Source organism: Drosophila takahashii, chromosome 3L (assembly GCF_030179915.1).
Source record: "Drosophila takahashii strain IR98-3 E-12201 chromosome 3L, DtakHiC1v2, whole genome shotgun sequence".
Classification (NCBI taxonomy): domain Eukaryota; kingdom Metazoa; phylum Arthropoda; class Insecta; order Diptera; family Drosophilidae; genus Drosophila; species Drosophila takahashii.
Genome location: NC_091680.1, coordinates 3,506,961 through 3,523,125, shown reverse-complemented (window position 1 = coordinate 3,523,125; position 16,165 = coordinate 3,506,961). Strand labels below are relative to the sequence as shown.

General features: G+C 37.0%; 1 protein-coding gene across 10 annotated transcripts in view; it reads left to right on the top strand.

Annotated features, from left to right (window-relative positions):
• The first annotated feature begins 2,959 nt into the window (after nt 1-2,959).
• msn (serine/threonine-protein kinase msn) overlaps nt 2,960-16,165 on the top strand; it is a 37,227-nt gene continuing 24,021 nt past the window's right edge. For 4 of the 10 annotated variants that reach the window (XM_070215914.1, XM_070215915.1, XM_070215913.1 and 1 more), the window contains exons 1-3: nt 2,960-3,111; nt 3,775-3,905; nt 11,745-11,810. In XM_070215914.1, coding sequence (XP_070072015.1) covers nt 3,828-3,905; nt 11,745-11,810 — 144 coding nt within the window. In that variant the 5' untranslated portion in view covers nt 2,960-3,111; nt 3,775-3,827. Of the gene's footprint in view, nt 3,112-3,147; nt 3,648-3,774; nt 3,906-11,744; nt 11,811-16,165 lie in introns of those variants that run through there. The other 6 variants (XM_070215917.1, XM_070215918.1, XM_070215916.1 and 3 more) reach the window with 4 other exon arrangements.

The following is a 16,165-nucleotide window of genomic DNA, read 5'->3' as shown; positions in this document are numbered from 1 at the left end:
ATACCGAAATTTTAAATACTACTTTAGTACTTTAGAGCTGCTAACACAGAAAATATTTGCCCAGAAATAGAATTAGGAACTATTCCAAACTTAGAAAAGCCAATTCTAAATAATTGGCTGCCTACAAAATTAGTTCCTGGCTTCAAAGGAACCAATTATAATAATCTTGAAGGAGTTGTAAAGAGTTTGAATGAATACGATAGAAATTGTGTTTTAATTTTTGACGAAATGAGTTTAAGACTCAAATTGTTTATAAGGCCGACGACCGAGCCATTGGGTTTGCCGATCTTGAAGACGGTCTATCTGCCAAAGACCAATATACATCCCCAGCCACTAAATTGATTGCTTTCATGGCGCGCGGATTATTATCCAATTATAACATTTTAGTGGGATCAATCCTTGTGACGAGTGTCAACCAACTCAAGGTGATTGCCAACTAGACGGAAAGCCTAGCCTGTCGAAATAGCCTGCCCAAAAGCTGGTCTTAAAGTACAGAGCTTAGTCTGCGACCAGAATATGTGCAACTCCCAGGCCTTACAAATAGTTCATATAGATACAGAAAACTTTTCAAATACCTCACGTATGACTGTCATACACGATTATGTCCACTTGTTTAAAAGTGCAAGAAATAATTTGTTTGGCAAAACGAGAAGTACAGGAACCACCACAACAACCTGCTCCGGCAGTCTTAGTGCCGGTGGTGAGTCCCAAAATCGTAGTCCCGGTAGGGAATTAAAAAATGGACGACTTGTATGTCGACAACTGTTCCAAATAACATTTGAAGCAGCGAGGAAATAAAACCGCTTCGTCATTACGATAGCACTTATCTTTAAAGTGTTTAAAGAACAAGAAGGAAGCAGCCTTTCAATCCCTCAGCCTGGCAGCCTGAGTTTAAAAATGAGTTTAGTTATTATCAAGGGGAAATATGCAGTGTAAAATTGGGCTATTCAAAGTAGACCCTTAGTGCCAGACTATAATAGCTGACATTAAAAGTAAAGTAATAGTTATTACTGGCGCTGTTATTGGAAAAATTTGCAAAGCACATTATAAAAATGTATTTAGCAATGAGAGTACAACAATAGAAAATAATCAGAATGATGAAGATACTTCAATTATTCAGACGTCTTTATAACTCTTGAAGATTCATTATTTAAAACAAAAAATACAGGAACTTGAAAATGAAGTTAAATCCCTTTAAAAAAATGCAAAATATACAACTGAGCAACAAAAATTATTTGGAAAAAAATAGTATTACAATTTCCAGTTATAGATTTAATAAAGAATATCAAAGACATTCAAAATTTAACTAAATTAACTATTTCCTTACAAAATATTAAAGTAAAAGACAACGAAAAGTTACATAAATATGAGAGTATAAAAAACAACTAAAAGAAATGTAAAATTGTACCCTGAACAGAATTTGAAGAAGAATCCAAAAATATTTGCCCAGAAATAAAATTAGGAACTATTCCAAATGCTGAAAAGCCATTTCTAAATAATTGGTTGCCTACAAATAAATTAGTCACTGGCTTCAAAGGATCATAAGGATCTAAAGAGTTTGAAAGAATACGATAGAGGTTGGGTTTTAATTTTTGACGAAATGAGTTTAAAGACTCATGGATAGAATAAATGCGAACGCAATATGCAGTAAATACAACTTGCACATGGCATGGCTTTGGCCAAGATCCGTCTTATAGAGAGTCTGAGCGAGAAGTGGATGCTGCGAATAAATAAAAAATAATAATTAAAGAAAAAAAAAATTGTCCAGCATTAATAATTAATTCTACCATAGAGTAAGAAACTATATAGAGGCACCATTTGCTCTGCCGCTCTCTTCGGCGAATTCGCCAATGATGCCACCTAGGCGAAAAACGAAAATTTCCCTAATTTTTCATATGTTCGATTCAAACATGCATGTTGGGCCCATGGTGAGTTTTATGGGATTTTATATATCTACACCGCTCTCACTCACTGTTTTGTTTTTGTATGTGGACTCTCACCACTATTGCTGTTGCTTCGCACATGTTGGATGCGGTGAGAAATCAATGTTCGCTTCGAACTTGGCCTTGAATTGGCTCAGCAGAGCTTGGGCAGAGGTTCGGGCAGAGCAAATGGTGCCTCTATATAGTTTCTTACTCTATGATTCTACTGGAGAGTTATTATCAATAACTACAATTATATAGTTGTACCATTAAGTCCAGAAGAGTGTGTGACCATACTCTGATTCTCTTCGGGGAATTCGCCAGTGATGCCATAGGCGATTTCTAACATTCACGTAGGACCGTACTCTGGCTTTAAATGGATTGTGTCGCTGCTTAAACTCAGCTGAGCCCCGACCCTTGGATTGGGACCCCGTTGAGTCGGCCAATATGGTGAGTTTCCCCCATAGTTTTTTAGTAACTTAAATTACTAACTAACTAAAATTGCCATGTAAATCGTAATCTGACTTGAATTGGAATCCGTGCGGTCGATTATTTTCTCATTGGATCTCTTTTTCACTCCATTTCATGCGCACTGTTCACGGCCATACGAAAACACAAGGAAAACAAGCCACTCAAATGTTAGATTCAACAGAACTTGAAATTTCTTACAAAAGCTTATTTTAGTAAAACTAAATGTAAGACCATTATATTTAAAAAAAAATATTTGGTGTTAAACTGATTAAACATAACTTACCGTCACAAGTTTTCAAGTTTTACCGCCAAGTAAAAAGCGTGGCCAGATGCTCGTACTAGAGGTGGAATCATGAAAACATCGAAAGTGATTCTCCCATTAATTATAGTGAAATTTAATTTATTTTGTGGGACATCACGATTGTTTTTGAATACCTTTAAATGATACTCTAAATGGTTCTTGAAATTGTTCTTAAAACGCTACTTTCAAAACCTGTAATTAATAGGGGGAGAATCATCGATGCCCCCACCGATGTTTCCACCGATGCTGCCACCTCTGAAAACAATATTATTATTTCATCGCCTCGGCTGAGCGGTCGATTACTTTCTCGTCGCGCAAAAGACAACACGGTTCGGTTCTGATTTAGATAGAATAGAGATTCACCGTTGCCGATTGTGCGATGCAAAAGCGATAGGCGCTCATCGCTGTGCGTGAAGAGTACGTAGAGCTCGAATTAACCGGGATTCCGGTGGCTAAAATCGCGAATCCTGCGCGAAAACGAAACGAAAATCGAAGTGGCAGATTTTTCTGTCTACCTACACAAACACATACGCAGGCTGTGCTGCTGCGCTGGTGTGGGTGTGCGATTGAGTGTGCGTGTGTGTGTGGTCTATCGGAGCGCCGCTAAATAAGAAATAATAATTGTGCAGTGCGAAGGAGGAGAAGAGGAGGAGCAAGCAGTGATGAATAAATGTTTTTAAAGGCGAAAAACGATTTTTAAAAGTGCTGGGGAATTAAAAAAGAGCCGCGCCCCGTTTGCCAAACGTTAACTAACACACACACACACAAACACTCCGTCACAAAAACACACACACACGGACGCAGTGGCGGAGGCACAAAAGAGACAGCGCGAGAGAGAGAGAGAGAGAGGAGAGAAGAAGAGCGAAGAAGCAAAAAGAGAAAAGTTGTATGACAGCAACAAATAGTTTGTTAATTGCACGGGTTTAGTTTTTTATTCGTCACTTAAACTTGAAGTAAATAAAATTTAAATTAAAATTAAATTCGAAATACAGATTACTTTTTTTTCGTTCTTCGCTCTTATTGTTGTTTTCCCCATTTCATTTGCATTTCTCCTCTCTCCTCCTCTTTCTGCGTGCGAAGAAGCAGCAGCAATTCTCCAGATCCAGAAGAACAACAAAAAATAGCAAATCAAAATGGCGCACCAGCAGCAACAACAACTGGCTCCATCGGTCAACTGTTCACTGGACGATATCGATCTGACGGCCCTAAAAGTGAGTCTATACATTGGGTTTATTAGAAATAGAAACCCCCTGTAAACAGAGCCCCAAATATTGCCCCCCTCCCCTTGCCCCACTCTCTGTTCATTAACACGCCTCGCCCGATTAACGGGAAAGTGACCGCCCCCCGTGATTATTATTATTCCAGGTGTGGTTCGTTTACACTCCAATTTCCGTTTCATAAAACTATTTACACAATCTAAAATGTTCCAGTATCGATTCGGTTTATAGAGCTAAATCAGTTTTTTATAGAATGCTATTTTATTTATCCCAATTCAAAACTTGTTTAACTTGAATTAGTTAAAAAGAAAAAAAAAACAAATGATAAATTTTTATCTCGAATCCTCAAAGCATAAATCTAGCTTATCTTCTTTCATGTTTTTTATAATTCAAACTAATTGGAGTGACTATAAATTTAGCATTCTTCATCTATCAGCAACTCAAGTAAACTACTAAATATAAATTATTTAAATGTTTGCGTAATTCCTCGATGCCTTTTTATATACAAAAGAAGTTAAATCGTTTAAAATTAATTAAAAAATTGTTTAACAATAAAAGCTCTCCACTAATTATAGTAATTCCTGTTTCTTCAATTATTAAATTCTTTGATTACGTTTCTGTTTCTTTAGTTAAAAGTTGGATTGAAAAAAGAAAATAAAATTTATATTATATTTCTTTACCTTGATATCAAATATATCAATATATCAAAATTATAATATAAAAGTAAGATGAATTGAGTAAAAGCAAAATATTAAAAAAAAACAGTACCTGAGGATTGGGATTTTAAAACGAAAAACTCATAAAAAGCTTACAAATTTAACATCTCTTATAAGAAGTACTAAACATTAAAGCTTAACGATTCGAAAAGAACCCCCCTTGTAAGGAACTTTGTTCCATAAATACCCCAGAATATCTTATACAACCCGAACCGATTGGCCTTTGCAATCGTCAAACCCTTGAAGGTTTCCCCCGCACATTTATGCAAATTGTTTAAAAGTACAACAAAAGCGAACATTTTCTTTGTGTTCGTTGGTTTTTTTTTCGCACTTTGCCATGGCAACCAGAAAAAGCCTTTTTCCTTTCTTTTTTTTGCATTTCCACTCCCCCCATTTTTATTTCCCCTTTAAAGCAATCACAATAATAATCGAGTTGATAAATGCATATTGGCATTTCGATTTCATTGCCTGATAGAAGAAAGCCCAAAAAACCACCCAACTCGACGCCACCCACCCTATATTTTTTGTATGTGCGAGTGGTGTGCGCAACTTTTGACCGGCCGGTGTCATCTTCTCCGCTTTGCCAAGCTATTTTTTGTTTCGTTTCGTTTCTCAATGAATTTGTCGAGTCTTAACCCCCTTTTGGCCGCCTTAACCCCCACTAACCCCCCTTTCGCCCGCATCCACACGCACTGCCGCATGCGTTTGTTGCCTTTCTCTTTCACCAAACACTCACCACTCTCACCACTTTTGGTGGCGGAACGGAACTCACCACGCCCGCCGCCGGCCCCACGTTGGGCGCCATCTCTTTTGCCCTGCGCACCCACCGAAAGTGTGTGTGTGTGAGTGTCCGTTTGTTGACTCTGCCTGGAAGTAGAGGGGGTGGTGAAGGGTTGATGGGAAGTACGGGGTGGTGGTGGTGCTTGGGTCGTCGCCTCGCTGCTACGGCATGTGCGCCACTGAGGTTGTGAGTGTGCCCCACACATATGAGGCCAAAATATTAGTGTCTGTAAAAAGGGAATGTTCCTAAAAGCTTGATGAACCAAGTATAAATCGGAAATTATTACTAAGATGGGAAGGAAATCTCTAGTTCAGAATAGATTGATTAAAATAATATGAAGATCAGTTAAATATTCACCATATTAGTATAATATGGTTAAAAATAAAATGCATAAAAGTTATTTTCCTTCCCAAGATTATAAGCAATGAGGTCAACATATTTCACTAAAGACCATTGACTCATATGTGCTCCTGATTAAAGTCGTTGATTGTTCTCTTAATATAAAGATGAGCAATTTCCTCAGCTTAAGAAGCACTCGAATTGCTATTATTTTGGCCCCAGCTGTTTCATGTTCGTGTGTGTTTATGAAAAATTGTCCATAGTCGATGGCAGAGCGACGAAGACGAGACAAAAACGAGACAAGAATGAAAATTGTTTAGTTTACTTTATTAAAAGGCGGCAGGCAGAAGCGAGCAGAGCAACACCATGCGTGCTTTTGTATCTATGTGAGCCGCATGTATCTGTATTTATGTATTTGTATCTTGGCTGCAGCAGACAGCTTGAAGATGGCGATAATGTTGGATTCAAATGATAATGATGATGATGAAAATGATGATTAAGATGGAGCACACACACTGGCTGCCAAGGAAAATGACGACGAACCCAAAGCAAAATCAGCAAAAATGGCAGCAGGCATGAGAATATATGAATTGTGTGTTGTGTCTTCTCTTGTTTGAAGTGTTGTTTTTATTTTTGTTTGGCCTTCTCCTTTCGAGCGTAGGGGGGCGTGAAAGTGGGCGTGGGGGTGTGGAGTCCCGCCCGTCTGCATGTCTGCCACATTCTGCTGACCTGTCTGTGCGTGGCTTTTAAAGGTCATTAAACACAATGGGCAAAGGAGAGATGCGATAGCTGTGGAATGTCCCGAAATAGAAAACGAGAAAAGGTCAGAGTCCTTAAAGCTTTGGGTTTTCTTTCTTTCGCCACTCTGGCTCATGTTTTATGAGGCTTCCGTTCTGGTTTTTTCCTTCTTCAACCGATAAGAACTCCATTCTTCTCGTCCGATAAGATACCGCAAACTGCATTTCATCAGCAGCGAAATTGCATTAATTATTTCTGGTTTCTTCTTTACGACTCCCCCCGTTATTTATATTGCAGTGCAGTTTCTTTTATTCTCCCTTTGATAAGCATTCAAACGCGGTTTGTCTTCTTTTTAGTGTGGCTCCTACTGTGTATTTTACTCGAGCACTGAAAGAAAAACCGATTTAGAATGTGTTTATGGAACTTTAATAAAAAAGAGGTGCTTTTTCGAAAGAAATTTTAAAAGATTTTGAAGATTAACAGTTGTATACGTCCTGAAACAACATATAAATGTTGTTTCTAAAGAATTCGCGTTGGTATTTATTGGACTTTTAAGTAGTGCTATTTCTATGGTCGTTTCATATTTAAAAAGTCTCTTGTTTTCCCCCAGTGTGTGTTTATTTTAATCAACATTTATTGCATTTCGTTAGCTGCGATAAAAACGTGTTCGCCCACATTTGTTCGGTTTCCATGTGTCCGTCTGTGGTGCAATTTGCTCAGAAGAGTGGAAAAAAATCCACACATGTTTCAGTTTTTGTGGGTTAAAACAACATTGGCCCCGGGAAAATACATACTTTTTATAAAGTTCAGGAAGAGGCAGCTAGCGAGTGTGTTTATAGAAGCGAATTTCCCCAGAGTATTGGGAAATTATCTTCTCTATTCCATGTGGAAATTGGTCGGAAAAATTATCAGCTCTAATCAAAGTTGGCTTCATTCTGCTGATAGCCAAAATGTAGGTAAATGGGTTTTTTGTGACGTCAGCGGAGTGCATTTCTAATCGCATTGGCCACGCGACCCACACAAATTAAGCCACCAAGCAGACAGTTAGAAACACTGAGAGAAATATTATATATAATTTTTAAGGATAAATATAAATACAAATTAAATATTTCTGGATTAAAAATTACTAATAATTATATTACCGAGCATTAAATTCGATAGAGGTTTTTGGAATATGTTTTAATATTTAATAATATTTCCCTCAGTGGAGTCACTGAATCTGCATAAGCCAGAGCTCCATTGAATTGCATGGGCGTCCTAATATGCAGTCAGTCTTGTTTTTAGCCACTCTCCTGCTCTTTGCATTTTTTTAGCTGCTAACTGGGCCAAGCCTTTTTGTGAGGGGGAAAGGGGTCAAATGGAATGGCAGGGGGTTGGAGGAAGGAGGAGGGAGTTCTGCGCTTTTAGACAAACAAAACAAAACAAAACAACACAACGAAAATTCCAGTTTGCCAGGCCAAGCAAACTGTAATAATGAAGCAACTAACCGAAGAGACTAAAGGCGACAAACTTCTGGCTAAAGACAGTAGATTGTCGATAAGGAAAATTCGTTTGGAATTTAAAGAACTCAAATGAAAATAATCATTCGTTTAGTATTATATTTTTAACAATAGAATGGGATGATTAGAACACCAATCCTTTATTATAAAGTAGTATTTTTATAATTTTTTAATAGAACTTTTATAATCGTTAAGAAGTTTGGAAATACATTTTTAATAGCAAAACTTTAAGTTCTACCTTGAAACCTTAACTTTACAAATTAAATCTTGAGTTTAATGAATTCCCAAGTTCTTTAAACCAAGCTCCATTGTACCTCTAGCGTTTGCGTTGGTCCGCGACTCGATCTTTCGGCCTCCAACGGGTTGTTTAGTTTTAGTTGTACCCGTTTGGACAAATACAAAAACAAATAGCGGCCGGAGTAAAAACAACAACAACAACAACTAAAGTCAAACAAAAGGCATCAAAGGGGAAAGGGGTTGAGGGGTAGGGAAGGGGGGAGGGGCTTACAGGGGCACACATGTGGCGGCAGCTGGACAATTTCCAAAGAGAGCGGCAGGAATAAGCCAAAGTAACAACAACAACATCCGAACCAGCCTGTTTTGCCTGCTGGTAACTGATAACTGTAACCAAATCTACACTGTAAAAAAATCAAATGTAGCATCTGTGACTAGACGTTTACACTGAAAGAAGTTCCCAATGATTTAAATTATATGTGGAATTATAAGAATGCAATTTTTTGTAAAATATTTTATTTATTTTAACAAAACACACAAAATTAATGTACATTTTTATAAAAGATCTTACGAAAAATGATATTGGAAACATAAATATTTATTTTGCAAATATATTGAAACTGTTTCAAAAATAAAAGTATGAATATAAACATGACAAATATTTTTTCAAGATCTCAAAGTTAGGATTTTCATAACGACATACATTTATTTTTATGACATTTTCTCTCCATGTACGATCGTTGACCACCGTCTAGAATTTTTTTTTCTTCTAACGGCTACCTGTACAGGTATTCTCCTCCAAAGTGAACCACTCGCCCATTGCACTGCTCATTTGGTTGGTTTTCTTGTTGTTTTACTTTTTGTTTTGCTTAACATGTCAACGCTAATGAGTCATGGAGCGGTTGGAGCAGATACTTTTCTCTCGATTTTCTTTGTCGTTTTTCTCTCCATTCAGTGAGTTCATTTTTCGTGAATTTTTAATTGATTTTTACAACGTGAAGTAATCAGCCATAAATAGCAGTAATTGCCGCCGCACTCCCAGCATGTTTTTCCTTTGTCTCTGGGCTGTTTGTTCCCTCTTTTTTTCGGTTTTTCGCCTTTTCCTCTGCCTTTCCCTTTATCGCATGTGTTTGACACACTTTTCTGGGTTTCGAGTGGTAGAAAATGGGGCTGGGGGTGCAGCCATAAATCTACTTAAAGCGGCTTCCATAGTTCCTCAGCTTTTCCCTTGGATTTTCCCCTATTTGTTTATTTCGTGGTTTCTTATTTTACTTTTACTATATTCTTTTTTTTTTGCCTGTTGACTTTTTGTCTTTTTTGGTCTCTAATTCCTGAAGCTTAAGGAGCTTCCACGTTGGCGGGGTGGAAATTATGAAGAAATTCACCCTGTAGGCTGAAAAACTGCAGTTCCTTTGATGGGGAGATTAAAGATGAATAAAGCTGACAACTTATGATACGCCATAAATCAATCGTTTCAGGGTGTCAATAGTAATGTTTTGTTATTTGGTTTTGGCTAATACCATTTTCCTATTAATAATATATGGATTTTCCTTGGTCGCTTATCCCTTGTGAGAACTGAAACTTGTAAGACTTCAATCAACCTTCTTTCGATGAGTTCTTCTGCATAACTTGTTGGGGAACTTTTGCACAAACTGAATTTGGAGCAGTAGCTGCAGTTTACTAACTTCTCTTATCCACCTTTTCTTGCGGAACATCAATTGAATTTTACACTGAAACTAAAGTATTTCCAAATATTTATGAGATTAAACTTAGAATGATTTTTTATAATACTTTCTTATAATAAAAGAATGATATTTAATTTGCAAAGATTTCTTATAATACTTCATAGTAACAAAAATAGAATGATCTTGAATTTAAAAAAAAGTTCTTTATAATAAAAGACGGAATTTATAATATAGAAATATGTCTTATAATAAATATAGTCTTTAACAAGAGAGAACGCTATAGTCGGGTTCGTGTCCCGACTATCTAATACCCGTCACTCAGCTAAAAAGAGTGCGAACGCTGTGTCGGGTTGGTGTCCCGACTAATAATCGTAACTCAGCTAAAGGGAGTGCGAGGGAGATAGATATATGTTGACAATTTATAAAGCGTATAACTTTTTAATGAATGGTCCGATTTGAAAAATGTCTTCTACATTTCGATAGGTATAAATATACACAACAAAATTGCATTTATACTTCTCGGAAATCTTTAAAGATGTGGGCGCAGGACCCATTTTAAAATCGTTAGTGGGCGATTGTGGGCGTTAGAGGGGGCGTGGCGCTCGGCTAAAATAAACTTGCGCTGCGTAGGAAGCCAAAGAATATGTGTGGGAAATCTCAACCTTCTAGCTTTTGTAGTTTCTGAGATCTCAGCGTTCATACAGACAGACAGACGGACAGACGGACAGACGGACATGGCTAGATCGACTCGGCTAGTGACCCTGATCAAGAATATATATACTTTATGGGGTCGGAAACGCTTCCTTCTAGCTGTTACATACTTTTGCACGAATCTAGTATACCCTTTTACTCTACGAGTAACGGGTATAATAAATTAATTTAATAAATATGATACTTAGTTCATAGTTCATTTTAAGTATATATATTAATCAAAAAATTTAGGAACAATAATATTTACTCCCAAAATAGTTTCCTTCCTTATTTATAAGGCGTATGATATTGATATTATCTCTGTTACCCCAGGATAATAAGCCTATCAAAAGGCCATAATAAAATTCCAAGAATAGCTGAGAGCCTATTAAATCAATATTGATGGGGTACAATTTCTTTATGTGCGCCTCGTGGCTCTTAACCCACAACCTCTCTCGTACCTTTAAGCGTCAACTGGGGTTGTCAAAAAAGTCAGTTACCTGTTGAAAATGCCGGCGTTCTTGTTTTTGTTGTTATTTTAATTGGCATTTGCCTTACCTGTCGTTCTGGACGTCTTTGTAATCCCTTTCCCCCTTTTTCCCCTTTTCCCCATCACCTGCGTGCTCCAATAAAAATAGAAAGCATTGTGAGGACTGAGAACTGCCTCCTCTTTTATTTTTTCTGTTTTCGTGTCACGCCCCGTGTCACGAATTGCGTGTCAATGAACTCACATGCAATTTGTATGGCTTTTGGTATCGAGAATGGGCATGGAAGTGGGAAACCGATTCCGAATCGGAATTTGGAAATCGAGGATTTGTATTTTTAACGCAGTGGCAGTGCCCGTGCCTCTGCGGACTTGTCTCTCCTTATTTGTATTGTTATACCTTAATAATTTGTTTACAAACAATACGAAAAACAAAGAGAAATCGCTCTGCCTGGTTCTGGTTCGTGTTTAAAGGTTGTTTAAGTGCTGCGGGTTCCGAAAAAACAAGAGGGATTTAAGAGGGGATTTCAAGGGGTTCTTTGTTTGCTGGTTTGGCAGCTGAGCAGGGCAAACCAAAAAAATAAAAAGGATTTTTATTTGGGCGTTTCCACATTGATTTTCCCTAGCTCATCTCTCATGTTCCCCTTATTTTTCCCATCTCTTTCAGGATCCAGCTGGAATCTTTGAACTCATCGAAGTTGTGGGCAATGGCACCTACGGTCAGGTCTACAAGGTAAGCAAATTTTTATACCTTCTATTTTATTATATTAGCTGTTATTTACTTGCTATTTTCGTGTTCAAATTTCGCTCGTGTGAAGTTTTTATGGCTTTCTTTTCATAAGCAAATTTTCGCCAAGAGAGAGCAATGATCTCAGACATTTTCTGAGAGTCACTTAGTCTCGTTATAATTAGCAATCGTTAGACTTTATGCTTGACTGCGTTTCGCTTAAGTTTTTGCAGTATGTTTTTTTGTTGTTTTTATTTTTTTTTTTGCAAAAACCAAATGTTTACGAGTATCTGTATCTACAGGGTGACGCCTCATCTTCCGTCTTGTTCTGGTCGCTTTAATTAGTTTGTGTCCGCTATCTTGTCTAATAACTTAAAGCGGCGAAACAAAACAAAAAATGACTACAAGCCAAAACAAAAATGCCGAGAACAGATTCTTCTCACACATTAACACATTTTTCTTGCTTTTTGCCTGCAGGGGTAATAGTACATAATAGTAGGAATAATAATAAAAAAGAAAAGAAGCGAGGGCTAAGTGAAAAAGTAGAAGTTTAAATACCCTTCAAAGGCATCTATCTAAAGTTTAAAAAAAAAACTTAATTTTTATGGCAAAATTTTAGTAACCTAACCTTCAACTTGACTTAAATGCAGTCGCGAATTCTTCAGCATCAAGCTTAAAATCCTAACTATGATGCATATTAGTTAAAGTAAACATTTTTTAGATAAAACTAGATTTATATTATTATAAAGATAAAACAAACACAAAATTTAAATTAAACGCGAATTCTTCAGCATCATCTGAAAATCATGACAAGAAAATGTATTTATTTTTTTAAAAATAATTTTCAAGCTTATACACTATAAAAGGGTATTCGAAAACAACAGCCACACAACAGTCATCATCATAATCACACAGCTAAACAATGCCTTGACTTTGTGCTTGTATTTAAATTATAAGTTTAAAATGTATCTGCAAGATACAACTGTGCAGCAGCAGCAGCGGCAGCAAAAGAAGCGGCGGCGGTACAAAAATAGACATTGCTTTTGTAAATTACCGTTAGCTGTTTGGAAAATCAGAAAAAGCGGAAAAAGTGTGGCATGCACCGCTTGGGAGGCCAACGGCAAGTTGTTGTTGTTCTTGTGCTTGGGTGTTGTTGTTTGTGTTGCATGTTGCTGTTGCACTTTGTGGGGGTCGCCGACGGCATCTCTGTGATGAATGCAACCAAATTGAGTTGCCGCCGCTGCTGGATTTGCCTCAAGTTGTTGTTTATCGCTTGTACAGATCCTAAAGTATTTTTATACCCTCGAAGTGGGTAATTTGATTTGGGAATTAGGTTTGAAGCTGAATTGAAAGGAGTAATTTCCAAGCAATAAAGTTTTACCACTTTGGATAAAAAAGATGTAAAACCCAATTCATGGAAGAAAAAAATGTAGAAAAATCTTCTGTAAAAGAAACTAACGTAAAATGTTGTAATACTTTAATCTGTAATATCTTACTGATAAGAATCTTATTAAATAAAGACATAGCCCCTCATTTCCATATCATCACTTGATCATCTTTTCCTTGAAATCCCATCTGATATAAGCTATGCACTAAGTTAATCATCGCAGAGTTTAAATATCTGCGAAATGAGTAATCAAGGCGGTGAATTTCCATTTGAAAGTGGTTTTGAGCACGTCAGTTGAAATTTGCCTAAGTAATTCCATTTCCATATCTATTTTTTATTCAATTTCTCGGAATGACCAGGCTCTTTCACGTTTGCCCTTATAAGGTTCTCTCCAGGTGGATTAAGCTCTATCGGTTACACCATTTCATGAAATTGTGCTGTCAATCAATTGGCAGCTTTCAAAAGTATCTTTAATTTCATATGTTTATGGCCGCAATTTTTGGCGAGAAAAAAGGCCTGTCAATTGGTTTCGCCCACACAATTAAAAACTGTTAAGGTTTTGCAGATCAAATTTTAATACACTTGTCGGAAATATAGATTATTTGTTGTTTGTATAAATTAAAAAAAAAAACTAAATAAAAACGCGAATTCTTTAGCAAAATTTAAAATCCTTCACATAAAGCAGAAAAATTTTGATGAAAACGCGAATTCTTTAGCAAAATATATGTAATCCATCACATAAAGTAGACAAATGTTTACTGTTTATATTTTGTTCTAAACAAATTAGTCCTAACATTTATTTACTGTGTACCCGCAGTTATTTAAAAACTTGTTAACTCAACTCGGCGACGTCTTTGGCGCTCTAAGTAGTTCGTTATTCCACAGTGGCCGAGCATCATCTGTGTGAAATTAGCATGAGTAATGCCCCCAGATTCTTTGTGTATCTGAAGCTGATTGTGTATCTGTAAAAGTATCTGTATCTGCATGTGACTAGAGAACGTCGAGGCACTTGAAAAGTAACGGATGGTGTCCATCCACTTGCTCGGTTTATGTCTCATTTCGTTGGCATTTATTTGGCTGTGGTTTTAGCCGACTTTACTTTACTGGCCTGGTCAACCGGTTTACATTCGCTTTGGTTATTGAGAAGCACCTTTTTTCTGTATTTTTTATACATTTTTTTTGGCCCCAGCAGCTTATCAAACGTCACAGTGTTGTGTTGACCAATTTTTGCCATTTGGCCTGCCTGCTTAATCATAATTTCATTTTGGCTTGGTTTTTTCGCCTTCTTGGGTATTTCGCACAGCATTTCAGTGACGATCTTTTTAGCATGACTTAATTTCATTTCTGGGAAACCAAAACCCCATTGATTTATGGACTATCTGCTGCCGTCTCCTCCAGATTTTTTGTTATTTTTTTTTCGCTTTCGTGTTTGTTTTGTTTAGGGCACTTCCGTTTTATTGATAACTTGATATTTGCACCAACTGCGCTGTTTGCTTTTTATCGCACTTAATAAGCTGGCCAAACTGTCGCCGTGAGTGAGTCAGAGAGGAACTGAAATGGAGTGGCGGGGGTAGGGAATCATTAGCCACATGCGGTTCCAGGGAACACGTACAAGTGCAACGTGTTAACGGCTTTTGTGCCATGTGCACTGATTTTTTTTGATAGTGGGGGTGTTCGGGTGTGGTTCTTATAATGAGAAGTCTGACTTTAAACGTGGTCAACTGGAAATTGTGGAAACAGCGCGGCCAAAAGGCAAAGTTCAGACAAAGAATCTTGGAAAAAGTTTAGAAAATCCGAAAGAAATTTACTTGCAGTCTCATATGTTTCCAAGTTCATTGTGGGTTTTATTTTACACAAAGTTAGTTGGGAAAAAATATTCAAATTTAACTAAGGGATTAAAACTAAAGAGAAATATTCTTAATTACGATGTTTTGTTATGCTAGAATTAAATGGTAAGACATTTTAAGACAGTTATTAAACCGCTTTTGTCTGTGAGTTGATTTTTAAGTTTTTTAGTCGACACACTAATTCTACAACATTATTTCTTGTCAATCTGATATCAGAACCCAAATCTCATATGATCTAAGTACATATAAAGTTTATATGATAAACGTGTTGGCATCCAAACAAACAAATAAAAATACAAAGCACAATTTCCGCAATGTTTATAAATGTTATTTTTGGGGCTTGGCTCCCGTTAGTTTGCCGCCCACACAATAAAAACAACGAGACAGCGAGTCGCCCACAGTTGTCGTATTATAATTAACATTTTTCATAGCTGGGCGAACTTTGACCCAATTACGGGGAACTCGAGAAGGAAGCGGTATGTAAGATGGATTGTAGTAGGAGGAAAAAGGGGGAGGGGCTTCCAGTTGGAGACAGACAAGTGCAGACAGCAAGACACAATACATATTTATGAGCGAGACATGATAATAAAGCACGCAAGCAAATAAATGGGGGAAAAATAAGAAAAAATACAAAAATTAACCAACGGCGCAGGCGCAGCCAGGCAGAAAGAAGAAGCAGAAGCTGAAGCTGAAAAAACTGCATTGCAGGGCAGTCAATAAAAATAAAACACGACAAGCGAAACATGCAAAATACATTAAAGCCAATAAACAAATCAAGCAGGAAGCTAAAGCAAAAAGCAATAGGAAAAGGCAGAGAAAAATACAGAGAAGAAACTCACAGACTTCAGACCCATAAAAAAGGCAGCAATTAGTGCACGAGTACCCAAAAAAGCATAAAAGGCTCTCTCAATGTCACAGAGCTAAAAAAGTGCCGAAATAAAAAGAAATAAAAACTAATTATTACGCAAATAGTATTTGTTGGGCAGGCTCCAAAAACACATTCAACAAACACAAGTCATTGACACGTTCCCACAGTGGGTACACGCAAAGAAAAATTATATATATTTATGATACAATAATCTAATCTTTATTAATCCTAGTCTTCTAATAACCTTATGGTTGAAATG